General features: G+C 58.9%; 1 protein-coding gene across 5 annotated transcripts; it reads left to right on the forward strand.

The window, feature by feature from the left end:
- LTBP4 (latent transforming growth factor beta binding protein 4) lies at nt 1-26,546 on the forward strand. 5 transcript variants are annotated; one of them, XM_027079574.1, is made up of 33 exons: nt 1-164; nt 1,992-2,050; nt 2,183-2,321; nt 2,813-2,922; nt 7,728-7,919; nt 8,081-8,328; nt 8,405-8,507; nt 8,872-8,946; nt 9,036-9,158; nt 9,730-9,894; nt 10,727-10,876; nt 10,975-11,106; nt 11,712-11,843; nt 11,928-12,053; nt 12,816-12,941; nt 13,439-13,681; nt 14,159-14,284; nt 14,373-14,492; nt 15,230-15,358; nt 15,581-15,706; nt 15,998-16,120; nt 16,334-16,465; nt 17,525-17,656; nt 17,736-17,861; nt 19,237-19,383; nt 20,676-20,939; nt 21,230-21,301; nt 21,569-21,697; nt 21,905-22,051; nt 23,017-23,169; nt 24,145-24,525; nt 24,918-25,070; nt 26,139-26,546. In XM_027079574.1, exons 1-33 carry the CDS (start codon nt 16-18, stop codon nt 26,291-26,293), a joined length of 4,887 nt encoding a protein of 1,628 aa, XP_026935375.1. In that variant the 5' UTR covers nt 1-15; the 3' UTR covers nt 26,294-26,546. The 5 variants fall into 5 exon arrangements, with proteins under 5 accessions (XP_026935375.1, XP_026935376.1, XP_026935377.1 ...); XM_027079575.1 differs by lacking the exons at nt 1-164; nt 1,992-2,050; nt 2,183-2,321; nt 2,813-2,922 and adding an exon at nt 4,104-4,368 and having other exon boundaries at nt 20,643-20,939; XM_027079576.1 differs by lacking the exons at nt 1-164; nt 1,992-2,050; nt 2,183-2,321; nt 2,813-2,922 and adding an exon at nt 4,104-4,368.
- The last annotated feature ends 472 nt before the right edge of the window (nt 26,547-27,018 follow it).

Consider the following 27,018-nt stretch of genomic DNA (forward strand, 5'->3'; position numbering starts at 1 on the left):
TCCACGCCGGACACGATGCGGCTGCCTGGCCCCAGCGGCCGCCGCCCCCTCCTGCTGGTGCTGCTGCTGTCTCTCCTTGCAGCCGCCGCCTCCGCCGCCCACGCCGCCGGCCCCAGCCCCAGCCAGGCCGTCGAGGTTGCGGTAATCCCGGGCCGCCCGGCCGGGTAAGCCCCGCTGCGGCCCCCTCGTCCTTGTGCCGCCTCTACCCAATAAGTCTGGAGGTCTAGGAAGACCAGGACTTTCGGATTTAGGGGAATGTGAACCCACTGCTTCGTGATAAGGATGAAGAACCAGAGCTCTTGAATTTATTAGGGCCCTCTACTTTGTAGGGGTTGGAATCCGAAGTGTACTGAGATTTTGAGGGGAGGGATTCCCCTCCCGTGTGGTAGAGACGGATATGGCTCCAGGGAATTCTAGAGTTTATTTGGAGAAGGGTCCCAGTTTATACGGGGATGGGGCTTTGAGTTCTCCTAAGATGATAGATGGGTGGGGCCGAGCTGGGATGGGGTCCCCCAAACTAACTGGGTGCTTAAGGAGGAAGAGTATGGGAGGTTATCAGGACACTTTAAGGGGGAGTTGACATGTCCTGGTTTTCTGGGGGGCGGGGAGGCCTGAACTAATTAAGAGACCTTTTCCTAATGAATGAGGAAGACGTGGAGTTTTGGGTTGATGGTGGAGGGGCTTGTGGAAATTTGTGCGGAGATGGGGGGCCCTCAGATTTCATGAGGGTTGGGGGGGTGCTTTAGTTTCCTAGAATTAGCGGATTCCAGGCTTGAATGGGGTACCAGTGATTTCGCGGCAAGAAATCCAGAATTTCCTATAGATTTAGGGGGTTATAGCCACTCTTCCTGTCTACGGGTGACGAGATCGAAGGAAACAGTCTGCCCAGTACCCCCCCACCCCCACCCCCACCCCCGCCCTGCGGCCCAGCGCTCCGTTACAAAGGCCCCGGGCTCAGCTCCCGCCTCCGTCTCTGCGAATGTGTTTAGTAACCCGAGCCGCGCCGGGGGCGGGGCTGGGAAGGGGTTAACCCGGAGAAAAGGCGGGAGGGATGACTGCAGGATCGGGGGTCCGGAAGGCTCCCACCCGGGCGGCCTCCTCCCCAACTGGGCCCCACACATCTAAAAAGAGTCCATACGCCCGACGTCCCCTTCGCAGCATCCCCCTGCTGCCCCTCTCTCCAGGCCGGCGCGCGCGGCCTCGTCCCTCATCCCCCTTAGCCTGGGGATAATGGATTTGTCTGGGGGGCCCCTTGGTTGCGACGCACTTGCGCCCAAGCTGAGGGCTCCGCCAGCCAGAATCTGAGACCCTCCCGGCGCGGAGATTCCTCCAAGAACGACTCCTTCCTCCTGGTCAGGCGGGAAACTGAGACCCATAGACCAGGAGACTCTGGCTGCAGGACACACAACGTGGAAGGGCAGGAAGGGGCTAGAACTCAGGCCTCGGGATTCCCAGTACTGGGCTGTGGCTCCTGTATCCCCCTCCACCTCTGCACCCTGCTGGACCCATAGTCAAAGGAGGACCTCCCTCCCCAGCCGTTGAGGCCTGTGGAGTGGCGCCATCTGCCGGCCAATCGCGGGATGACGGCTGAGTCCAGGACAGGGAAGTGCGGGGAGGGCGGGGTTCTAGATTCCCAGATCGGGCTTGGAAGTGCGCTTAGAAATCCTCTTTAAGTCTTCTTCTTTTTTAAAAATAATTTTTAAAAGACTTTTAAATGTCTTTTCCAATAATACCTTACCTCAAACACTTCACAAGAAAAATAAACGTGAGGTTGCTGTGACCTTTATCCCTGGAGAGCCTAAACCAGTTTGCCTCCTATTGTACAGATGGGGAAACTGAGGCATCGAGCACAGTGCCTCAGATTGGTCACACATCAATCTCGAGCACCCTCAAACCTCATCTTGGCTTTCCCTCCCCTATCCCTCATTGCCTTCCTTTGGGGAGTTCTACAGTGCTAGGGGCCTGAGTGACTTCCATCCCTCTATCTATAGTGTTGCTGCTTGTCGCTGCTGCCCAGGCCGATCGCCCAGGAGGAGCCGCTGCTTCAGAGGTGGGTTCTTGTAGGCGAGGTATAGGTAGGAGGGGACAGGTGGTCCTCACCCCTCATCCCAGCTGCAGAGCTGGATGAAAGAGGAACTCAGTTGTGCCTCCTTTTCCACTTAGTCCCTGGCTGTCTCTGAAGCCTCCTGCAGGGTCCAGAGCTGCCGGCCCAAAAAGTGTGCAGGTCCTCAGTGGTGCCTGACTCCAGTGCCCCCAGAGCTGTCAAGCCCCAGCCTCAGCGTGAGGAAGAAACAGGTGTCCCTTAACTGGCAGCCACTGACGTGAGTGTGCAACCCGCCCCTTCTAGGTGCTCCCAACTCTGCCACCATTTCTGGCACATCTTTCTCTCTGCTCCCTGGGTCTCCTCTCCCTTGCTCTCTCTTTCTATCAACTTGTGTCTCTGTTTCTGTTTCTCCTTTTCTCGCCAATCGCTGTCTCTGGGTCTTTCAGTTTCTGTCTCTCTGTCTCTGTCTCCATGTTCCTCTCTCTCTATTTGTTATTTCCGTCTGTCTCTTTCTCCCATAGTTACCTGTCTCTTTGCCTCTGTGTCTCTCTTCTCTCTCTCCCTTCCTCATCTCTGTTTCTCCCACTGACTTTGTTTCTTCCAAGCCTCCAACGAACGCTCAAGGCCTGGTCCCCATAAAGAGATGGGGGGAGGGTCGCAGAGCCTCCACTGGGAGACCTCCTGGTGTGGGAGGTCTCTTCCAGTCGCGGGGAGGGGGGGGTCAGCCAAACCGCGGTGACAGCTCCTTCTCTGCCCCATCCCACCCAGGCTGCAGGAAGCCCGAGCTCTGCTGAGGCGACGACGGCCCCGCGGGCCGGGGGCCCGGGCATTGCTGAGAAGGAGGCCCCCACAGCGAGCCCCTGCCGGCCAGTCCCGGGGTAAGAACATCCGCCCTTCCTCCGCCGGGGGGCGGGGGGTTCCGGGCCAGATAAAGCCGTCTGGTTCCCACGGTCCAGCCGCCGCCTAGCCGCCCCCCATTGTAGCTCAGCACCCCTCCCCAGGACGCAGCCCCCTCTAGGGACCCCGGCGTCCGGCAGCGAGAGGTGAGTCCGGGACAGGACCAGACGCTGGCCAGAGGCGCTGACCCGCGGGGGTGGGGCCGGGAAACCAAGCGTCCGGGCTCCCCACTGCCGGCCGAAGAGGGGGGCGCTCTCCCGGCAGAGAAAGCGGCCGAACTTGCCCAGACAACAAAAGCGATTGTGCGGGTTGGCGCCTGCCTGGTTACCGAATGCCCAAAACTGCGGGGCGGCTAGGGGCCAAAGGCCTCCCACTACTTTCCCGACCGTCCTCCTGCCTTCCCGCTCCGGCTCTCGGCCCCGGGGCTAGCACACCCCCTAGTCTCAACCACCCTCAGAAGTCCCCCTCCTGCTGTGGCCTTCAGCCCAGATGTGTCCCCTCCTCCCTAAAGTCTTCCAGATGTGGGCCTCCGGCCAGATGTGAAGACCCCCGCCCACAGTTTCAATCCACCGTTTCCCCTAATCCATTCTGACTTCTACCAGGTGTGAGGGTCCTGGTTAGATGTGACTGCGTCCTCGAATGTGCCCCTCCAGCGTTCTGCCCACCATCTAAACCCCCAATTCCTTCATGTGCCCAGGTGCACCGACCCTTCTCTCCCCCAGCTGTGCCACCTGGCTGCCCAGATGTGCCATGACAGCCGCCTACCCAGATAAAGCTCCTTTCTCTGTGACTAAGAGAGACAGCCTTTAGCCTCCTCCCCAAATGCGGCCCCCACTACTCTTTCCTCTTTATGGATTCAGCCCTGTCTGGGGGGGGAAACGGACCCGCCCCCACCTGTTCCCTTCCCCGTCGCTCCCCTGCGGGCCCCATTCACTTGTTGGTGCGAGGCGGGGGCAGAGGGGGCGCCCCCCTCCCCCCTGCGAGTCTAGCGCCCAGCCTGCGCGCCTCTGGCTGCGCGCCCGGCCCCACGCGCCCCCGCGCGGCCGCCGGGGAGGGAGTGGTGGGGAGGGGGGGGCCTGAGCGGGGGCGCGGCCGCCCTCCCCCGCGGGCGGGCGGGCGCGGCCGGGCCCCTCGGGCGGGCTGGGGCGGCGGCGCGGCGGAGCGCGGCGCTGCAGCCATGGCGGGCGGCGCGCGGCTGCTCTGGGTGTCGCTATTGGTGCTGCTGGCGCTGCTCCGGCCGCAGCCCGGGCTGGGTCGGCCCCGAGAGCGCCTCCGCGTGCGCTTCACCCCGGCCGTGTGCGGCCTGAGCTGCGTCCATGGGCCCACCGGCCCCCGCTGCACCCCGACCTGCGCGCCCCGCAACGCCACCAGCGTGGACAGCGGCGCGCCCGGCGGGGCGGCCCCGGGGGGCCCCGGCTTCCGCGCCTGTGAGTGCGGGGTGGTGGTCCCGAGGGAGGGCTTCCCCGGGTGGAGGAGGATTCCCGGGGATGGGGGAGACAGTCCCCAGGGCGCGGGAGTCCAGATTCCTTACGCAGTAGTGCCGGGGAATCCCTGGCTTATTTAAGGAAGAGAGCCTCAAATTCCTGGCTTTTGGGGTTGGGTCCTGAGGGTCTTGATTTCGCAAGCAATGAGGGTTCTCAGGGACCTGTGATGTCCCATATGAGGGGATTGGGGGCTGACTGCTGTGCCTTTGAGTCAAAGTGGGGAATACCAGAATTGAGGGGCTTGGGGTCTTGGGGGAAAGGGGTCCGAATTCTGTGACTGTGAGTAAGGGGTCCCCAGAGTCCAAGGGAGAAATCCAGGGCCATGGGGGGGTTTCCACTTTCTGCTTCTTTGGGTGGGACGGATTAGGAAAGTCTAGGATGGGAGTGCCTGTGAGGAGGGGGATTGGGGTGTGGAAAGTTGATCCTGAGAGCTGAGAGGGAAAGAGTTCGTAGAAGGAGGGTCTCTGCAGGACCCTGAGTTGCAAGGGTCGCACGTGGAAGAGCAATCCAGGCAGGAGGCCTAGTGGAAAAGGCGCCCCCTGGGGGCAGAGGGGACAGAAGGAGTGTGCGCACCAGGCTCCCCTAGAGATGGAGAGCCCTTGGTGTGGGGGGGGCACCTGTTGGCCCCAGGGTATGGTGGTGGGTGGGCTCTCAGGGTCTGGGCCTACCTGCCCCCAGCCCCAGAGGCCCTCTGGAGTGGGGAGTGGGGGCCCCTGGCGCCGGAGAACTCGCCCAGCCTGGCTCCCAGCCAACCCAGCCCTGGCCGGCGTGAGCTCATCTCCCGCCTGAGCCCCCGCCCGCTGCCACTCCCTCTCTCCGCCCCTTCTTCCCTCCTTCCTTCACTCCCTCCCGGCCCAGCCTCAACGGGCCTGTGCCAGGAGCCTTGCCCAGGCGGGTGCCAAGCCCCTGGAGGCACAAGGAGGGGTCTGTGAAGGGGGCTGACCTTGGGAGGACCTGGATGTCCTCAGCCCCTCATCCCTCCAAGGGTGTGGGACATGGAGTTGCCTGTGCCCGTCTAGCGGCCCGCCCTGGGTGTGGAGGCCCTCAGGGTGCTGGGGGGGGGGCCTACATTCAGGATGAGAGAAGACAGACAAGTGTCTTTGGAGGTTAGGCAATGCCCCCAGACTCAACTGGATTACCACCCGCAACGCCCCAACAGAGACCCTTCCTATTTTGGAATCTTGATTCCTAGTTAAGCCTCTCCTAGCCCTGCCACTTAATTAAGGACCCCTATTAGAGCACCCTGGAGTCCTGGCCTGACTCCTCTAACTAGGGGAGCCCAGAGTCTCTGCCCTCACGCCCTAAGCCCCTCTGCACCGCTATCAACAGACTCCGGAGACCAGCCCCTCCAGTGAAATTCCCTCACATTCTTCTGATGTAATCTCCCCAGACTGTGCCCCTCACCAGAGAACTCTAGTTTTGTCCCTCAGCTATTCCTCCCCACATCCAGGGGAAACCCCGGATTACAGATTCTATACAGTGATAACTCTGCTCCCTAGTCGAATTCTCTTCCCACAAAAGGTTCCTATTTTCTTCTATTTCCAAGTGATCCCCTATTCCAGTCTATCTAAGTCCTTCCCTTCCAGCTGACTCCCTCCCCAGGAACTTCTGATCCGTCTGTCTTCAGAGAAACCCAGAGTTGGTCTTGATCAGTGATCCTCCCAAGAGGACTACAGATACTGTGTTTCCCCCAAGCAGCCATTAATCAAAAAGACTTGGGTACCTAATCCCTTAGCTGAGAGGGGAGGGGGCATTCCACAGTATCTTACAGTCTTCCCAGACAATTGAGACTCTCTTGGGCTGGGGACTCCCAAGAATCCCACTTCTCCATCTAAACCTTGTTCTCAGCACCCTCAAATTGGCCATTCCCTAGAAGACACTAGAGTCCTGTTTTTAGGTAACTCTCCCCAAAAGAACTTAAGGGATTCCTTCTGTTGAAGGGTGCCACCGTTTCCTCTGGGATAGGCTCCCTTTCTGTTCCAGAAACCTCCAGTGGTCTTTGAACCCCCGAGTGCTGCCTTCTAACTGATCTCCTCCCAGGAGTGCAGTCTCTTTACCCTTATAAATTGAGGGGGCTCCCTCTATGCTTTCCTGTCTCCAGTGTGTGGCTCAGAATCCCAGACACGCCTTCCTGGACGGCCCCGGCCGCCTGCCCCCTTCCTGCCCTCCGCACAGCTGTCTCCAGCTGTTCTCGGCAGCCCCTGGGGAGAAAGGGAGGGGGTGCCCTCGCAAGATACGTCCGGCCTTCTTTGGTTCAGCGGGCCCGGGGCTCCCCAAGGGTCTGGAATGAGGAGCCGCCGCCCTGCCCCCGCCGCACCCCTCTTTGTTTACCCCGCCGCACAGCTGTTAGTGCCCCGCCCAGAGGTGGCCTGAGGCCCAGCGAGGGCGCGCCTAGGGGAGAGCAGGCGCGTTCCCGCTGGCCCCCGCCCCGGGGCTACTGGAGGCGGGAAGTCAGAGCTAGAACTGGAGAGCCGGAGCCAAGGGGAGGTGGGAGGAGACAAAGCGCGGGGGGTGGGGGGTGGCTAGGACGTCCAGATAGCCGGGAGGTGGGGTGAGAGGAGCGTGAGCGAGTGAGCCAGGGCAAATTAACTTGAGGAAAGGAAGGTGGGTGGGACTAAAGGCAGCAGGTTAGACGCCTTGATAGGCGGGGTTTACAATCCCTCGGGTAGAAGAAGGTGATGTGGGCAGGGTGCGTAGAAGGGGAGGGGGGGGAAACCGCACAGCCTGTGGGCGGAGCTTGAACGTAGTGGATTCTGCCGGACGGGGTGTGAGCGTGCCTAGAATGGTAAGGAGACGGAGTTGCGAGCAAGGGGTAGTGCCAGGGAGTGGCAAAATGTGGGTTTGGTCAATGGAAGTGACCAGCGCTGGGTCTGAGGGGCTGAACAGTAAAAGATGGGCGGTGCTAAATGCGAAGGCAAAAGCTAGAGTGGGCGGGGCTGAGCCTACGGGCGGGTACAACGCTGTCTGGGCGGGGCTGGTACGCCGTGGACTCGGCCAGAAAGTGGGACTCGAGAGGGAGGGCGGGGTGAAATGAAAGTGAAAAAGGAGCTGGAGGGCGTGGCGAGTGGACCCAGTGGGCGGAGCTATACCTTCAAGGGCTGTACGACTGGACACAGCCAATGCAAGTGGCCAGGGTTAAGGGGCAGATGACTCAAGACAGCTCACGGCGGAACGACTTTGAACTGAGTGATACCTTTGAGCGTGTAGTTACAACGTTAGAGACTGAGCTCGTTCGAGTGCGCTCGTCCCAGGGGCGATGCAAGGAGGGTTGCCGGCCCTGAGTGTCCTCGCTCTCCCCCTAGTCCTGTGTCCCTTGATCTGTCACAACGGAGGTGTGTGCGTGAAGCCTGACCGCTGCCTTTGTCCCCCGGACTTCGCTGGCAAGTTCTGCCAGTTGCACTCATCGGGCGCCCGACCCCCGGCCCCGGCCATGCCAGGCTTCACCCGCTCTGTGTACACCATGCCACTGGCCAACCACCGTGACGATGAGCATGGTGAGGAAAGTGCGGCCGGAGTCCCCTCCGCCCCCTCTGTCCACCACCTTGCCGTTCCTTTGACTCCCATCTTTCCTACCTTCTCTTAAGTACCCTTCTCCAGCGCGCCCTTTCCCCCATTCCTACTCCCACTTTGCCTCCCACCCCGTGCCTCTCTCCAGGCGTGGCGTCTATGGTGAGTGTCCACGTGGAGCACCCGCAGGAGGCGTCGGTGGTGGTGCACCAGGTGGAGCGTGTGTCCGGCCCTTGGGAGGAGTCGGACGCCGAGGCAGTGGCGCGGGCGGAGGCGGCGGCTCGGGCGGAGGCGGCAGCGCCTTACACGGTGCTGGCACAGAGCGCGCCGCGCGAGGACGGCTACTCGGACGCCGCGGGCTTCGGTTACTGCTTTCGGGAGCTGCGCGGAGGCGAAGTGAGAGGAGGCCGGTGGGGAGGGCTCCGGAGCGTGCCACCGCGCGGGGGCGCGCTCACCCTACACTTCCCCACAGTGTGCGTCCCCGCTGCCCGGGCTCCGGACGCAGGAAGTCTGCTGCAGAGGGGCCGGCTTGGCCTGGGGCGTTCACGACTGTCAGTCGTGCTCGGAGCTCCTGGGTAAGCCCCAGGATGTCCCCGAGGTGCTCGGAGCTGGGGAGGAGTGAGAACCCCGCTGCTTCCTGTTCTCTGCCCATAGATATACCCTTACACAAATTCTAGCCATGCCTACCCGTTGTGGGGATCATTTCCAGTCTAGACCTACCCATACCGTCTGGGACCACCCACCCCACTTTCTGACTTTGGCTACCCTGTTCTCACTCGGCCTTTGTGCCACAGGCCTACTCATGCAGATCGCCAACCTAAGGCTGACCTTGCACTCAAACCACGCTCAACACCTTTTAGTTCCTCCCACCCCATTTTCGTCCCCGCCCACTCCATCTCGCTCCGCGCGCCCCGGCCCAACCCTCTCCTCTCTCTACAGGTAACTCCGACCAAGTGGGCGTCCCAGATGGACCGTGTCCAACTGGCTTTGAAAGGGTTAATGGGTCCTGCGAAGGTGAGCTGGGGCAGGCGTGGGAGGAGCTTGGGACGGGGCTGGCTGGGAGCTTGCCCCTGACGCCACTGGAACCACCCCTTCCCTCGCAGATGTGGATGAGTGCGAGACTGGCGGGCGCTGCCAGCACGGGGAGTGTGCGAACACGCATGGCGGATACACCTGCGTGTGCCCCGACGGCTTTCTGCTTGACTCGTCCCGCAGCAGCTGCATCTGTGAGTCACTGGGGCCTGAAGCTGGTCCCATGTCCAGCCTACCCTCATGCCAGAGGGCATGCCAGAGGGTATCCCTGGGTCTATCCCAGATCCCTGGGTCTAATTCCCTTAGACCACACTCCCCCCAGATGCTCCCAGACCCCAGGTTCACCCAGTCACTCCTAGATCCCCCTCAGAACGTCTCATCTCAGACTCTCATTCACCCTCAGACTCCCTGAACCTTCTTCAGCTCCTCTAAGAACCCCTCAAACCTTTTGGATTAGGATCCCCAGACTTTCACCAGCTCCTCTCAAGCCCCCAAATTTCCTCCTCTCTCTCTCGACCACCAGACCTTCTTCAGGTCCTGAGATGCTTCCCAGATTCTCTCACTCACCCCTCAGACTCTCCTCAAGCCCCAAACCATTTTCAGACCTCCCAGACCCCTCAGCTCTTCCTCAGACTCCCTCAGAGCTTTCCCAAAGGCCCCTCACACCCACCGAACCCTCCCTGGGACCATTCCTCTACCTCCCAGATCCCCTAGTCCCACTACACTCCCAACCCCGCCCTGAAGAATTTCCTCCCCCACCCCCAGCCCAACACGTGATCTCAGAGGCCAAGGGGCCCTGCTTCCGCGTGCTCCGCGACGGCGGCTGCTCGCTGCCCATTCTACGCAACATCACCAAACAGATCTGCTGCTGCAGCCGCGTAGGCAAAGCCTGGGGCCGGGGTTGCCAGCTCTGCCCACCCTTTGGCTCAGGTGAGCGCCTCCTGCCCGCCTTTCTCTAGACTTGACATAAACAGCCCCCATTCTAGGCTCCGCCCCCAGCGCCTCCAACCGGGTTGGGCCCTAGCCTTGGCCGCGCACCCGGCATCTGCGACAGCCTATCTTCAGACTGGACGCCACCCTGGCTTGCACATGACCTTGAAGTTACGCTGTGTCTGCCGAGCGTCACCCCCAGCCTCGACCTCCCCTAGCCCTTGAGATAGGCTGCCTACCCAACCTTGTTCCCAGGCTCTGGCCACCTCCCCAGCTTCTGAGACACTGCCTTCAACCTAGGTTCCGCCTTGGGCCCCGCCCCAGACACGCCCCTCCCGGAGACACCTCCCAGGCAATCTTGCTTCTTCATAAAACCAGACCCCACAATGGACCTGACTGTTTCCTGGCCTTCAACCTCCCTGTAGACACCAAACCAGACCCTGCCCTCAACTCCGGTCCCTGCCATCATCCCAAAGAGGGAAAAGCATCCTTGGTCCCGCCTTTAGCCTCTGAGATGTCCCATTCTTTGGCCACTGGGGCCTGAAGCTGGTCCCATGTCCACCCTACCCTCATGCCAGAACATCCCTGGGTCTAATTCCCTTAGACTACACGCCCCCCAGATGCTCTCAGACCCCAGGTCCCCCCAGTCATCTTAGACCCCATTTCAGCATACAACGCAAACCCCTAACACACTCCCAGGCTAAGCCCTACCCACGGTCAAGGCCAGACCCTAGCCGCCCCCCTTTTCTCTCTCCTTCACCCCCCTTCCCTCTCATTCCCCCCTACTCTCTTGCCCTCTCTCTGCCCATCTTCTTCCCTTTCCTGTGTCCAGAGGGTTTTCGGGAGATCTGCCCAGCTGGCCCTGGCTACCATTACTCGGCCTCTGACCTCCGCTACAACACCAGACCCCTGGGCCAGGAACCACCCCGAGTGTCCCTCAGCCAGCCCCGTGCCCCATCCTCCACCTCCCGGCCACGCACAGGTGAGCTGGTTCCTGGAGGAGGGAGTGTTGTCTCCAAGGGGAGATGAGTGGGGACACCCAAACCCAGGTCTCCACTGTTGACAGCCCTTCTTTACCAGGCTTTCTGCCCACTCACCGCCCAGAACCCCGGCCTGAGTCACGGCTAGAACCGAGGCCAGAGCCCCGTCCGGGCCCTGAGCTTCCCCTGCCCAGCATCCCTGCCTGGACTGGTCCGGAGATCCCTGAATCAGGTGCGGTAGAGGGAATCAGCGGCATTGATGGCGGTATTACAGGCAGGAGGTCGGGGTGGGGGGGGGGGGCTCCAAAGTGAAGATTCTACAATAGAACAGATAAGGATGTGACAGCCAGAGGAGTTAAGGAATGGGTGGGGAAAGATAAAGGTTTGAAGGGGGGGGTGGTGGTTACATCAGGAGCTGGAGTCAGGCAAGCCTGGGTGCAAGTTCTCTGTCAATTGGGAAGGTCAATTTAACCTCCCTGAGGCTCAGTTTCTTCAGCAAGCTGCCTCTGAAGTATCTGGCACATAGTAAGTGCTCAGTTAACGTGAGACAAATAATTATTTTTCACGGAGGACACTAAGAACATATCTCAGGCAGAAGACTGGGGAGCAAGTTATTAAAAAATGAAGACTTTGGAGTGGCATTATGGGAGGATTCAGGCAGAGGATCTGATGAGAATGTCCCATGATAAAGGAGAGCGACATCAGAGGGGGAAGACTGGGCTTGAGGAGGGACATCCGGGAGGATGTTTTAGGCAGAGGATCTGAGGGAATTGTACTGGGATGAAAGGGACAGAAGATTGATAGATGGGGGAACCCTGGCTCACTGGACCCCCGCAGGTCCCTCTGCAGGCGAGTGTCAACGTAATCCCCAGGTCTGCGGCCCGGGACGCTGCATTCCCCGGCCCAGTGGATACACCTGCGCGTGCGACTCCGGTTTCTGGCTCAGCCCGCAGGGCATGCGCTGCATTGGTGAGCCAGGTCGAGGGGGAGGACGGAGGCGGGGCGGGCGGCTCTACCCTGTCACCTCCTGACCAGACCCCTCCGTACCCTCAGACGTGGACGAATGTCGCCGCATTCCCACGCCTTGTGCTCCCGGGCGCTGCGAAAACACGCCAGGCAGCTTCCGTTGCGTGTGCGGGCCGGGCTTCCGAGCTGGCCCGCGGGGTGCGGAGTGTCTGGGTGAGAAATCCAGGCCCCACCCCAGCTGGGGTCTCGCTCCAGCTCTCCCTCTGGAGCAGTTCCCACCCTCGCACTCTTCCCCACGCCCCTTCAGCCCAACTACTGCCTTGGCCTGGCCCCTGGCCCCGTCTCCAAACCAGCTCCCGCTCTCACTTCGGCCCCACCACTGCCTCTTTCCGGCCCAGCCGGCCCTTCCCGTCGGGGCCAGTCCCTGCCGTACTACTGTCCCGCCCCTCTCCTTGACTGGGTCCCGGCTCCGCCCCTCCCTTGGCCCCGCCCCTTCAATATTCCAGACTAGCTCCTGCCCTCTCCTAGGCCCCTCCCCTGTCCCACAACTGCTGCAACCTATCTACTCACCATGACTCCTGATTTTCCACCCTGCCACACCAGTGCCCCGTCCCCGAACCACCCCTTCCCTCGCTCCTGCCTTCCCTTTGTTCGGTCCCCAAAGCTGTTCTTCCCGCCCTTGCCCTCCCCAGGCCCTGCCCTCCCCAAATTGCCCCCCTCACGGTCCTCCTCTCTGCCTCTGCCCAAGCTGGGTCCCCAACTCTTGTCCTGTCCTCCCCGCTGAAGCTCCGCCTCAGCCTTAAACCGAGCCCCTCCGAGCCCCTCTACCGCCCCTGGCTCCTGCCTCGGCCTGGCCCTGGCCGAAGCTTGACTCCGCCCCTGCCTTCGCTGCCTCCCCGCCTCCCCAGGCCTTCTGGGGGAGGCGAGGAGGCGGAGTGTCTGCCTCAGTCCCAGCCACGCGGTTTGTGCCCGCAGACGTGGACGAGTGCCACCGCGTGCCGCCACCCTGTGACCGTGGGCGCTGCGAGAACACGCCAGGCAGCTTCCTGTGCGTGTGCCCCGCTGGGTACCAGGCTGCGCCCCACGGAGCCAGCTGCCAGGGTGAGGGATTGGGCATGTAGGGGGAAGGGTAGAGCGGCAGTGGTGAGGGATGGAGATACCGAGCAATGAGGCAGAGGGAGGCTGATTGATGGGAGAAAGAGGCCAGGCTCTGAGAACCAGACATGCAGCCTGTTGGGGATGGAGAGGCCAAGTGTTGGAAAACAGAAAGGCTGAGTCATGGAGGATGGAGAAGCAGAGGGATGGGGGATGGAGACGTCATTAATGGGGGAAGGGGTAGAGTTATGGAGGACAGAGTTTAAGGAGGCCCACTGATATGGACTAGAAAGACAAGAGTTCTAGGAAGCAGACAAGCAGCTTAACGGGGACTGAGGAAGTAGAGGGATGGAGGATAGAGTTAGCATGATGACGGATAAGGTGGCAGAATGATGGAGGGTGGAAGGTCAGAGCGATGGAGATCAGGGAGGTAGAATAGAGCATGGGGGGGGCGGGCAGAAGGGGCCTAGAGGAGGTATGACCTGGCCCCTTGCTCTGAGCAGATGTGGATGAATGCATCCAGAGCCCAGGCCTGTGCGGCCGAGGGCTCTGTGAGAACCTGCCCGGCTCTTTCCACTGTGTGTGCCCGGCTGGCTTCCGGGGCTCAGCGTGTGAAGAGGATGTGGATGAGTGTGCCCAGGAGCCACCACCCTGTGGGCCAGGCCGTTGTGACAACACAGCAGGCTCCTTTCACTGTGCCTGCCCTGCTGGCTTCCGCTCCCATGGGCCGGGGGCCCCCTGCCAAGGTGAGGGCCCTGAGCCCAAAGCCACTTCACCTCCATCTGCTGTAGGGACTGGAGACAGGTTTGGGAGACAGAGAGGCAGAGTGATGAGGATCAGTGAAGGAGGACAGGGACAGAGGCCTGGGGGCGTTGAGGGGCTGGGGAGGGGCTGGCTCCAGCATCTTCTCCCCTTTCTCCACATATGAGGGTGCTCTCCATTCCTCCTTGTTTTTTGGATGATACCCTCGTGCTTGTGGGAACCCTGAGGCAGGGACAACTCTGAGTCAGGGAAGGCAACACGCAGGAGGTGGTGCCTTAGCCGCATCCTGGCAGCTGGAGAGACCATTAATGGGGAAACAACAAAAGGGTCTGTCCTTCTGGGAGGAGGAAGCAGCCTGAACAAAGTCCAGGACGCTTCCTCCAGAGTAGAATGTTGGGGTGGGTGGTGATGGCAATGGGTCCAGGCCCCTTCCTCAGCCCCACTGGTCTCCTGTGCCCCAGATGTGGATGAGTGTGCCCGTAGCCCCCCGCCCTGCACCTATGGCCGGTGTGAGAACACAGAAGGCAGCTTCCAGTGCGTCTGCCCCACGGGCTTCCAACCCAGTGCTACCGGCTCTGAGTGCGAGGGTGAGGCCGGGGAGGGAGGGAGGAGTGTGGATGGGTGAGGGGGGCGTTGGGCCACTCCTCCAAAGCCACCCTCTCCTCTGCTCCCCAGATGTGAATGAGTGTGAGAAGCACCTGGCATGTCCTGGGCAGGAGTGTGTGAACTCACCTGGCTCCTTCCAGTGCAGGGCCTGTCCCGCTGGTCACCACCTGCACCATGGCCGATGTACTGGTGAGATCAGGCCCTGGGTGTGACCTTGAACCTGCATCATGCCTCCTGACCCAGATCATGACCCCTGACCTGGCCTACAACCTTCTAACCTGGATCTCAATCCTCTTACCTGGACCACAACCCCCAGAGCCTGACTGCAATTCTTGACCTAGACTATGAACCCCTGATCAGACTGCAGCTCCTGATCTGGGGACCACGACCTTTGGCCCTGAGTGTGACTTCTGACTCTGTGACCAGTGAACCCTCAACTTGACTGTGACATTTGACCTAAACGTAACTACTGACCACAACCCTGACTACAGCCCGTGACTCTGTGCGATGCTTGATCCTGCCTCTTTCACGGCCCCGCCCCTTCTCAGGGTACCTTCCCTGGGGCCTGACTGTGTTCACGATGCTGGACCCTGACCCCTGACTAGAGACTCTGGCCCCTGACTCACCAGAATGCCATCTAATTATCCTATTTATAATACCTGACCCCCTTACCCTAATTAATGTCTGACCCCTGCCTCAGTCCAGAGTCCCTTCACCTGACCCCAGGATCCTGGCACAGGGAGTTCCCAGAAACCCAGACTCAAGGACCCCCAACCCCAGTCTCCCCTACCCACTTCTGCCATGGAGCCTTCACCTCATATCCAACCCCAAACACTTCCCATCACCTTCTTCAGACCCCTCTCCCCCAAGGGGATCCATCAGTGTGTTCCTAGACAGAACCCCTTCTGAAATCCCCATTCCCACAGATGTGGATGAATGCCGTTCGGGCGCCTCCTGCGGCCCCCATGGCCACTGCACTAACACTGAAGGCTCCTTCCGCTGCACCTGCGCGCCAGGCTACCGGGCACCACCTGGTCGGCCCGGGCCCTGCGCAGGTGGGCTTGGCGGGGAAAAGGTTGGACAGCCTGGGAGCGGGACTTGGCTTCCTTGGGTAAAGCCTGGTGGGGAGGTGGGAGCTGGACTAAGGGACTGCAGGTGGAATTTAGAAACCGGCCATCGGGGTGTGGCTTGGGGGACAGGGTTGCTCCTTTGTAGGCGGGGCTTGGGTCTCGGGGGCGGGTCTGGTAACCCCGCAGCCCTATCTCTGGGTACCCTAGACGTGAACGAGTGCCTGGAGGGCGACTTTTGCTTCCCCAACGGCGAGTGCCTCAACACCGACGGCTCCTTTGCCTGTACTTGTGCTCCCGGTTACCGGCCCGGACCTCGCGGAGCCTCTTGCCTCGGTCCGTACCCAGGCTGGGCCTGGATCGGGAAAGGGTGGGGAAAGGGAGGGGCGGAGTTGGGAGACAAAAGGGGAAAGGGCGGAGTCTGGATAAGTTGGGCAGTGAATGGAAAGGATGGAGCCAAACCCGTCGGAGAGATGGGGCTTGCAGGAAAGGGAGGAGCCTAAGGCAGGTGGGGAAGGCGTTAAGGTCTTGGAGCTGGAGGGGCGGGGAAAGGGCGGTGGAGGGGCGTGGCTTGGAATGTTAAGCAAAGAAGGAGATTCGCCTGCGGTTTCCGACACTGTCCCGCAGACGTGGACGAATGCAGCGAGGAGGACCTCTGCCAGAGCGGCATCTGTACCAACACCGACGGCTCTTTCGAGTGCGTCTGTCCTCCAGGACACCGCGCTGGCCCAGACCTCGCCTCCTGCCTCGGTGAGAGGCCTCCCCTCTGCCTGGTCCCTCTCCCCTCTGCCTCCTGGTCTCCCCCATTTGTCTCCCCCCTCTGCCTCTCCTCTGCTGCTTTCTCCCTTCCCCTTTCCTGCGACTCCCGCCTCCCTCTTCTGACTCTCCCCTCCTTGACTCCTCCACCTTTTTTCCTTTGCCTCCCTGCCTCTCCCATCTGACTGCCCTGCCTCCCCTCCTCAGACGTGGACGAATGTCGGGAGCGGGGCCCGGCCTTGTGCGGGTCCCAGCGTTGTGAGAACTCCCCCGGCTCCTACCGCTGTGTCCGCGACTGCGACCCTGGCTACCACGCAGGCCCTGAGGGCACCTGTGACGGTGAGACCACTGCCCCACCCCCACGAAGAGTGGCAGAAGCCGGCTCCAAGCCTCACGGATTTGGGGGGTGGGGAGGGAAAGGGCTCCCAACCAATGTACTTAACTCTCTCCTAATCGTGGTGGAAACAAGCCACCAGCGTGTCTTTATATTTTTTTGTAGAGGGGAGGCAGGAGGATAGGGGAAGACACTCCGGTCAGGAAACAGGCCAAGCCTCGCTTCCAGAAGCAGCCCAGATTTGGGGGCGGGGGGGGGATGGTGTGTGGGTCAGCATTTTGTGGAACAGATGAAATAACTGCGGACTGCCTTGGGCTCTTGGGTTGCCAGACCCCCGATTCGTGGAAACCTAGTTTCATGGGACCTCATTCATTAATTCCACAAGAATTCATTAAGCACCTCCTGTGTGCAGCACTGGCAGTAGAACAGGCAATGAGTAAAACAAAATCCCTGTCCTCATGGAGTTGATGTTCTAGGGGAGAGACAGACGAGAAATATGTAAATGTGAACTCGATTCATTCAGCACGCAATTTGGGGACACCTACTGTGTATCAGGCACTGTTCTACACCCTGGGGATACAATGAGGAGCAAGACAGGCACAAATCCCTGCCGACGTGGAGTTTGCATTCTAGGGAGGTGACAGTCAGCATACCAATAACTACATGGATATAAGGAGTTTAAGAAGGAAAATAAAGCAGGATAAATGGACAGAGATGACAGGGCAGTAGGGGTAGGGGTGCTAGGAGGGCTTGACCTAGACCCTTGAGTGAGCAAGGGAGGGAGCCATGCAGATAGCTGAGGGAAGAGTGTTCCTGACAGAGGGAACAGCAAGTGCAAAGGCCCTGAGGCGGGACCATGTTTAGGCTATTTGGAGAATAGTAACGAGAATGGTAACGAGGCCTTAAGAGGTATCAATGCTTGTTGATTTTTAGAAGCTCAGACTCCTAGAATACCAGATTCAGAGACTTCTCAGTCATGGGAACTGGAAGCAGCACCAGGAACCTGTGAATCCAGGCCTGTGACTCCCCTCTCCTTCCCCCATCCCCTCCCTACTCTTTTGCAGACGTGGATGAGTGCCAGGAATATGGCCCAGGGATTTGTGGAGCCCAGCGCTGTGAGAATACCCCTGGCTCCTACCGCTGCACACCAGCCTGTGACCCTGGCTACCAGCCCACGCCAGGGGGCGGATGCCAGGGTGGGTGTCCCTGGGGCAATGGGTGAGATGTGGAGGGGATAGAAGGTCCAGCAATGGCCTGACTGTCTGGTGGTTGCAGATGTGGACGAATGCCGGAACCGGTCCTCCTGCGGGGCCCATGCCATGTGCCAGAACCTGCCTGGCTCCTTCCAGTGCCTCTGTGACCAGGGCTACGAGGGGGCGCGGGACGGGCGTCACTGCGTGGGTACGGGGCTCCAGGGGGTGGGCGGGGCCAGAGGGTGGGGAAGAGGTTGTCAGGCCCTGCTTCTCTCCATAGATCTGAATGCATGTAAACTTTAGGGGTATGGAATTTAGACCTTGGAATATAAGATCATCTTCATGTCACTCAGGAACCCCTATTTATCCAGATTTTATTTGGGGCGTGCTTTAAAAATGCATGCATAAAGTAGTCAAAGCGCACTATTTTTTTTTTTGGCCACACTGCGCGGCGTATGGGATCTTAGTTCCCGACCCGGGATCAAACCCGCGCCCCCTGCGGTGGAAGCGCAGAGTCTTAACCGCTGGACTGCCGGGGAAGTTCCAAAACTGCACTAATCTTAAGTGTACATAAACATCCTTTATTTTTTCCCCAACATTTTACGAGGAATCTTCTTTTTTTTTTTTTTTTTTGGCCGTGCCCTGCAACTTGTGGGATCTCAGTTCCCGACCAGGGACTGAACCCGGGCCACGGCGGTGAAAGCGCTGTGGAATTCCCACCGACCGCCAGGGAAATTCCAAGGAAATTTTCTAAACATACAGAAAGTTAAAAGGCCTGTAGAATGAAACATCAGCATACCCATGATCTATATTCTATTATTATCACTTGGTTATGCTTGTTTCCTCACACATCTTTCCATGAATCCACAAAATTTTTTGGATAGAATTTTAAAATTAAATGGCAAACTTCGATGTACTTCCCCCTAAATTCTTCTGTGCATAATGCATGTCATTAACCAGAGTTCAATTTGTGTTTACAAATATTTTTATTTGAGGTTCAATTTACATACAGTGCAATGCATGAGTCTTAATTATACGTTCACTTAGTTTTGACAAATGCAAACACAACAGGCTTCATTTGTTTAAAGGGCATTAAACTGAAGTCCTGGGAAATATCTGAACTTGAGGCATACGTGGATCCAGGAACTGTAAAAAGGCTAGCTGTTCTCCCAGCTCTGCTATCCTCTAATGCATTTATTTCCAGGCAGAGTCTCTTTTCACAATGACAAAAGCGGCCCTAGCACCTCTGGTTGACATCCTTAGCTTGACATCCCTGGCTACAGAGGGAGGCTCTTTCTCCATATTTCTAGAACGAGTCCCAGGACTGGCTTTGATTGGCCCAGCTTGGTCACTGCCTGTCTCTGAATCAGAGAAATGAAGCAATCTTCTTGGCCTGCTCAAAACATAGGTTGGAGGAGCAGAGGGCTCCCAAGGGAAATTCAGGGTTTGTCACCAAAAGATAAGCAGATGATGGGATCTGGGCCATTAAAATACTCATACTCAAAGCCCAGACTTTTAGACTTATGGAATTCCAGAAGTTTACAACCATTGACTCCCTCTTCCCTGTTGTCTCCTGTTCACAGATGTGAATGAATGTGAAACGCTACAGGGTGTGTGTGGAGCTGCCCTGTGTGAGAATGTGGAAGGCTCCTTCCTCTGTGTCTGCCCCAACAGCCCTGAGGAGTTTGACCCCATGACTGGGCGCTGTGTTCCCCCTCGGACGTCTGCTGGTGAGACTGAGATCAATGTCTACTTAACTGACGGCTGCCGGCCCCGCAGAAGAATAATGGGATCTAACCATTCCTGATGTGGACAGCTGCCGTCAGTTAGATGCTGTTGTTTTAAACAACAAAAGCCTTCAGAACACATGAGTTAACCTGGGTGTGGGACTCAGTGTCAGGAGAAGTAGATCCTGGTTCTGACTTTACCAGATTCCTTCATTCAACAGACGTTCACTGAGTTTAGGCCCTTTTCTGGGCCCTGAGGACACAGTAGTGACCAGGAGAGACCACCCTGTCTTCAAGGGCCTCCCAATCCAGTGGGGGCAGATAGCAATATAACCTGATGGTAACAACCCAGAGGAATCAGGACTGGGATGGACGAGGCACAGGCCAGAGCAAACAAGCCTATGATGGGAAAGGCTAGGGCGTGGTGGGAATCCAGAGGAGGTGCCTCCCCAGCCTTGAAGGAGAGTTAGGGAGGGCTTCCTGTAGGAGGGGATGTCTGAACTGAGAGTAGTAGGATGAGTAGAAATAAGCCAAGCGAAGTGGATGAGGGAGGGCATTCTGGGCAGAGGATACAGCAGGGGCAAAGGCCTGGCAAGGCAAGAGAGGACCTGACATGTTTGAGGGACTGAAATAAGTTCAGGGTGACATGCTCTGCAGAGCAAGGGAAGGGGTGGGGAGAAGTGAGGCTGCAGAAAGAGTCAGGCGCCAGGCCACACTGACTTATTACCGCGGTCAGGAGGTTGGACTCTTCTTGAGGGCACTCTGGCACCGTGGAAAGGTTTTGAGTGGGAGAGGGGTATGACCAGATTTTGGAACTTCCTCTGGCTGCCATGTGAAGGTGGATTGGAGTGGGGCTGGGACCTGAGCAGAGAGGACAGGGCTGGACCAAGGCGAGGGCCATGGGAGGGGAGGAGAGGGCAGGTGGGAGAGGGGCTCAAGAGGCCGAAGTGGATGGGCTGTGGGGCTGCCTGGGTCAGGGAGAGGTGTCCAGGCCTAGGTCTAGATTTTGGTATGAAGATTCTGAGACCAGATTGGGACACGTTGGATGTGAGGCCCCAGGGAGGCCTCCAGGAGGCCAGGGAAATCCCCTCTTCCCCTACCCGAACTGGATGATGGGCTGGACGCTTGGGAGAGTGAGATGGGGAGGCAAGAGGTACAGAAATTAGAGGAGGTGGGAATGGGAGAGAGATGATGACAGATGCTGAGAGGTGCGGAGTCGGTTCTGCCACATGGGGGCCTCAGTTTCTCCATCCATAACATAGGGGCTGGAGGCTCAGCCCACACTGTCTCCTCAGGCACGTTCCCGGGCCCGCAGCCCCACGTACCCGCCAGCCCCAGTCTGCCAGCCAGGCTCCCACCACCCCCGTCCCGCCGGCCCAGCCCACCTAGGCAGGGCCCTGTGGGCAGCGGGCGCCGGGAGTGCTACTTCGACACGGCGGCTCCGGATGCATGTGACAACATCCTGGCTCGGAACGTGACGTGGCAGGAGTGCTGCTGCACTGTGGGTGAGGGCTGGGGCAGCGGCTGCCGCATCCAGCAGTGCCCAAGCACCGAGACAGGTGGGCATGGGCCGCTGGGTGGACACAGGGCGGAGGGTTTGGGTAGTAATAGGTGGACGTGGAACTGGGACAAAGGGACACATTTGGACAAGGGACTGAGGTGCTGGTATTGCACGGGCAAGAGTGAGCTGCCAGCCAGGTGGGTGCGAGTCTGAGAGGTGGATACAAACAGGCACAGGGGCTGTAGACTTGGGCAGTGAAGGGTGGGCACTGAGGCAAGTGGGCACAGTCAGGCCCAAGGCAGGGGCTGGGGCACGGGTGTCTGGGCTCAGCCTTGTCTCTGTGTGCAGCTGAATACCAGTCATTGTGCCCCCACGGCCGGGGCTACCTGGCGCCCAGCGGAGACCCGAGCCTTCGGAGAGGTAAGGCCCGCCCACCCTCAGCCCCCAGGCCCAGCTCTGTCTCACCCTATCTCTGTTTTCTTTATCTCTGTCTCTCCCCCTCCCACCCTTATCTTCTGTATCTCTCCCTCTGGGTCTCTCTTGCCATCTCTGTCTTTCTCTTCCCTGATCATGCCCCGCAGCTACCCCCCCCCCCCCTCGCCATCCAGCCTACCCCACATCCTGGCCTTCCTCCCCCTCTCCCCCCCCCCTTGATGGGGGGTGTGCCTCTGACCATCCTTCCCGCAGACGTGGACGAGTGCCAGCTCTTCCGAGACCAGGTGTGCAAGAGCGGCGTGTGCGTGAACACAGCCCCAGGCTACTCATGTTATTGCAGCAATGGCTACTACTATCATGCCCAGCGCCTGGAGTGCATCGGTAGGAACCCCACCTCCACCGGCACTCACACCCTCGCCTGGGACTCTCCCCAATCCTTGGCCACTCCAGCTCCTCTCTGGAATGTGGCCACCACCAGCAGGAAGTCCCTCTTGGAGTCTAGACTCCATCTATCCCGCCGTCAATGCACCGGGGAAATGGGAAAGGGGAGAGGGCTGCTTCTTGATCACTTCCTCCATGCCTCCCTAGATAACGACGAATGCGCGGACGAGGAGCCAGCCTGTGAGGGCGGCCGCTGCGTCAATACCATAGGCTCTTATCATTGCACGTGCGAGCCCCCACTTGTGCTGGACGGCTCGGGGCGCCGCTGCGTCTCCAACGAGAGCCAGAGCCTCGGTAACCCCTCCCCCGCCCCGCCCCGCCGGTTAGCCCCGCCCCGGTCTCGCCCAAGCAGTCCAGCCCCTCATTACCCCCGCTCAGCCTCCCGCCCGCACCCGGGCCACGCCCCTTCACGCCCCATTTAGCTTCTGGTCTCGGTGTTTGACTCTCGGAACAAGAGGCCAGCGGGCCTGGTTAAAGGCGAAGGTTGTAGAGGAGCCTCCCTGCCACTTACTGGCCCTGTGTACACGTGCACGTTCCTTATCGCCTCTTGGACCCCAACTTCCTTTCTGCACATTGGGTGGGTGGATTGGCAATAGCCCCTACTTTATAGGGGGCTCTGAGGAATTCTATTTTTAAGAACAGAATGGGACCTGGTCTTACTAAGTGCTAAAAGTGTGCTTTCTATTATTTCCCTGTGGGTCTCTGTCTCTTTGCACCCCTCTGTGGGTTTCTGTCTTTAGGCCTTTCTCTGAATTTCTGACACTCTCTGCCTCTGTCTTTGCTTTTAGGTCTGTTTCTCTCTGCATCTTTGCTTTCCCGTGTTTCTTTGAGTCTCTGACTCTTTCGATGTGTTTGTGTTTATTTCTTTGGGTCCTCTCTCTCTTTTTGCCCACTGACCCAAAGTCTCTTCTCCTCCCAATTCCTTTTCCTACAACGTCCTCCCACATCCTGAGACTTTATTCAACAATGCTCAGAGAGGGAAAGCAACTGCCCTGGGGTCACAGAGCCCTGCAGCGGCCAGTCTTGGATAGAATCCTCCTCTCAGACCCTATCACCCTCCTATATGATAGCCTTGTGCCAGACCGAGCCCCGTACTCATCTGGAGCTACTCAGAGGACTTCTGGGAGTCAGATCACAGCTGCTGAGACGGATGTGGTGACAGGCAGAGGATGGCTGGGCTGCTCCAGTAGGGAGGAGACTGAGCATTTGGGAGGGCTTGAGTGTCTTCCCGCCGTGATGCATGCTGTCTCTGCCCTCAGACGACAATCTGGGAGTGTGCTGGCAGGAAGTGGGGGCTGACCTCGTGTGCAGTCGCCCTCGGCTGGATCGCCAGGCCACCTACACAGAGTGCTGCTGCCTCTACGGCGAGGCCTGGGGCATGGACTGTGCCCTCTGCCCAGCACAGGACTCAGGTACTGCCACCTGCCTGGGCCACACTCCGAGACTCTGCCCCTCAGGCTCCATCCAAATCCAGGTCCTCACACTCCTAGTCGTAGACTCCAAGGTCTCCCAAAACTTGGTCCCTCGGACCCCTATGTCCCAGTGCTTTCCTAAATCTTAGACCCCAAGTCATAACCCAAAGACCTCCAAGCCTCAAGCACAGAAACCCCATGGCCTGACTCAGCAGGTCTCATAGTTCCAGTCCCAAAAGCCCAAAAGGTCCTAAGGTCTGATCTCTCAGACCTTCAACTCCTGGTCTCTAGAAGCCCAAGACAGCCCATGAGACCCCTCCCCCAAATCCTGGACCTTTAGACCTCCAATACCAGTTGCTCAGATCCTGCCATCCTGGCTCACAGGCTCTGGTCATAGCTCGTAAACCTCCAAGTCCCAGTGGCTTGGATACCCACATCCAGGTGCCTAAGAAGCCAACACACAGCTCCAGAGATCTCCATGCCTTGGCTCTAAAAACCCCTGAGTCTCCCAATTCTCAGCCCTTGGGAAACCAGTGCCAATCCTAGGCCCTTGCTCCTCTGACTTCCAGGTCCCATGGTTCAGATCCCCTCCCATGCATCCTGACCCGTCAGGCCCCTGGTACTTCCCAGTCCTGGTCCCTAAAACACCTCCATCCCATTTTTGTAGGCCCCTAGCCCCAGGTCTCATGGGCCCCCAAATTCCAGCACGTGGACCCTGATTTCTAGCTGCAGTCCTCAGTACTCCTGATCCCAGTGCCTTGGAATCCCCGTCTCAGTCCTCAGACCTTCAGTCCTGGCTCCAGAACCCCTGACCCCAAGCCTGCAATCCCAGTCTCCTCCTTTGAAGCCCCTCTAGTGCCTCAGCCCACGGCCCTCCCCACCCTCTCCTTCGGGCTTCTCTTCCCCGAGGGGGGACGTGAATGATGGGTGCCGAGGAAGCAAGGGCTGATTGTTAGGCTTGGCTCCTGTTCGCAGATGACTTTGAGGCCCTGTGCAATGTGCTGCGCCCCCCCTCCTATGGACCCCCGCGGCCAGGTGGCTTTGGACTCCCCTACGAGTATGGCCCAGACCTAGGTTCACCTTACCAGGGCCTTCCGTACGGGCCTGAGTTGTACCTGCCACCCGTCCTACCCTATGACCCCTACCCACCGCCACCTGGGCCCTTCGCGCGCCGGGAGGCCCCCTACGGGACGCCACCCTTCGACATGCCCGACTTCGAGGACGATGGTGGCCCCTACGGTGAATCCGAGGCTCCTGCAGCTGCCGGCCCGGGCTCCCGCTGGCGCTATCGGTCCCGCGACACCCGTGGCTCCGTCCCAGAGCCTGAGGAGTCGCCTGAAGGTGGAAGCTATGCTGGTGAGTACTGCGGCCCGAGTGATGGGACAAAGATGAGAAGCCAGGTGTGCAGAGAGGTGGAGATGGGGAAGGGAGGAAAGGAGGGGGAGGAGGAGAGACAGAGACAGAAATGAAGAGAAGCCGCGGGAGAGACAGGCTCAGAGAGATGGGAAAACGGAGATATTGGAGAGAGCGACAGAGAGCAGGGATGAAGAGGCACAGAGACATTCCTGTAGACCTACCTAGAAAGCGATGAGGACAGAAGGAAAGCTAGAGGGAGCAGAGTGACGTAAACATCCTGGCCTCACAGCGCCCCCCAGAGTCCTGGAGCGGGATGGGCAGTTTTAGAAGGGAACCCACCGAACCTGGGGCGCGGCCCCACCCGAACCCCGGAGTCCCCGCACTCTCCGCAGGCGCCCAGGCTGGGCCTTACGAAGGGCTGGAGGCGGAGGAGTGCGGGATCCTGGACGGCTGCGCCCACGGCCGATGTGTGCGTGTCCCCGAGGGCTTCACCTGCGACTGCTTCGACGGCTACCGCCTGGACATGACCCGCATGGCCTGCGTCGGTGAGGGGTGGGCTGGGGCCAGCATGGAGGTGGGGTACAAGAGAGGGTGGAAGCCTTTACTAGGGGTGGGTAATCAGGGACGTCAAGGAGACCGGCCAGCCCCGGTGGCGAGCAGAAAGTAATTTTTGCTCAGGGATGGGGCTTGCCTGAAGGACAGGTCAGGCTGGGAGGAAAGTGGAGCTCGACCACAGCACTGGGGCTGAGCGTGAAGCAGGATGGAAGGATAGGATCCTGCAGGCGTGATTTCTAAGAACTCCCAGGGCTACCTCGGGCAGTTTGCTTCACCTCTTTGAAGAGCTTTCAGTCTTCCCATCGAATAGGAATTATGTCTGCCTAGTTCAGACAGTAGTAAAGCAGAGTGGTTACAATCAGGGGCTCTGGGGGAGCTGGATAGACCTCAGGCTCAGTCCAGCAGCTTGCTGTGTGACCCCGGACAGGTCACTGTCCCTCGCTCAGTTTTTCTTACCTGAAAAACGAGTGTAGTCGTAGAACCCATTTCACAGAGTTGTGAACATCGATTTACAATGACAGTGAGGCCTATGTGTAAAGCTCAGAGAAGAGAACTGAGTTCCTCAAAGTCTCACAGCCAAGAAATGGCAGGGGGCTGGGCACTCGGGGCCTTTGTGAGCTGGTCTGCGAACCCCCTGGGAAGAGTGTGGGCTTTTAGTGTGACATGGGGTAAGGGGCTTCCTCACGCTAGGCCTCAGTTTGCACAGTACCTACCTCACAGGGTTATTGGCAGGATAAAGTTAATACATGTAATGTACTTAAAACAGTGTCCGGCACAGAGTAAGTGCTTATTGTTGTTGATATCATCATTAGTATTGTTTTTCTAACAAAAACATAGTGTCCTAGGGGCTACCACACTCATCTCACAGAACACAAAGCTGAGGCACAGAGAGGTTAAGTTACCTGCCCAGGCTCACACAGCCAATAGGTGGTAGTGGCTGGATTCCACTCCAACAGGAGCATCCACACCCCTCTGCACCAGGAGCCTCAGGGGCCAGGGACGTGGGCTCCTGGGTCCCCAGCTCTGAACAGCGCTCCTGGTATGCCCCCCCTCCTCAGACATCAACGAGTGTGACGAGGCCGAGGCGGCCGCCCAGCTCTGCGTCAACGCGCGCTGCGTCAACACGGATGGCTCGTTCCGCTGCATCTGCCGCCCAGGATTCGCACCGTCGCACGAGCCGCACCACTGCACGCCCGCCAGGCCCCGGGCCTGAGTCCCAGCAGCCCTGGACCGCCCACTCCGCGCCTGCGCACGCGGAGTCCTTGCTGCACACACCTTCCCTCCTGCTTTCGCGCATGCGCACAGGGATGCTGGACCCGGAGGAGAGGATGGTAGATGGGACAGACGGGAAGGAAGAGTACCCTTACTACAGACGCCGTGGGCCCGGGCTTAGCCCATGGTCCCCTTCATATTCCCACTCCTTTTTATAAAAATGTTCAATTAAAAAACACCTATTTTGTATCTTCTGTCTCTGTCTTCCTAATGTTTCTCAAACTTTGGCTCTAGAGTTTGTTCTTTGAGCTACTAAATTACATCCTCTCGCCGTCCCTACTTCTTCATTCCCGTGCCTCTGTCACTTGGTCTGTCTCTGCCTCCCTTGGTCTTTGCTCTTCTCCTATGTCTGTTTGTCTCTGTCTTCTGTCTCTTGCCTTTCTGCTTGTTTTCTCTGCCTAATTCTCCGTGTCTTTGTCTTTTGGTCTCTGTTGCTGTGTCTTTCTCTTTCCCTATCTCCCTGTTTCATTCTCTCTCTGATCTCGAGAGAGGTCTTACCTCTGGATTTTTAATACTCATGACCCTCTCAGTAGATCCTGTCTGTAGCCCCCACTTCCCCCTGTATGAGGCCCCAGGAAGGGGTGGGTTGGGGTAGCCTCAGCCCCTGCTCAGGGCGCTCCCTCTTTGCTCAGGGAACCCCAGATTTCCTCTGTTTCCCAAAGAAGT

This window comes from Aethalodelphis obliquidens, unplaced genomic scaffold (assembly GCF_003676395.1).
Source record: "Aethalodelphis obliquidens isolate GAN/ISIS:26980383/991018 unplaced genomic scaffold, ASM367639v1 scaffold43, whole genome shotgun sequence".
Classification (NCBI taxonomy): Eukaryota; Metazoa; Chordata; class Mammalia; order Artiodactyla; family Delphinidae; genus Aethalodelphis; species Aethalodelphis obliquidens.

What these genes read in the sequence shown, in the direction of transcription:
- LTBP4 (XM_027079574.1), top strand. Translation starts at nt 16, where the DNA reads ATGCGGCTGCCTGGCCCCAGCGGCCGCCGCCCCCTCCTGCTGGTGCTG. An exon ending in GGTTAATGGGTCCTGCGAAG is followed by an intron (nt 8,947 to 9,035) that starts GTGAGCTGGGGC and finishes CTTCCCTCGCAG; the next exon opens with ATGTGGATGAGTGCGAGACT. An exon ending in CAACGAGAGCCAGAGCCTCG is followed by an intron (nt 22,052 to 23,016) that starts GTAACCCCTCCC and finishes CTCTGCCCTCAG; the next exon opens with ACGACAATCTGGGAGTGTGC.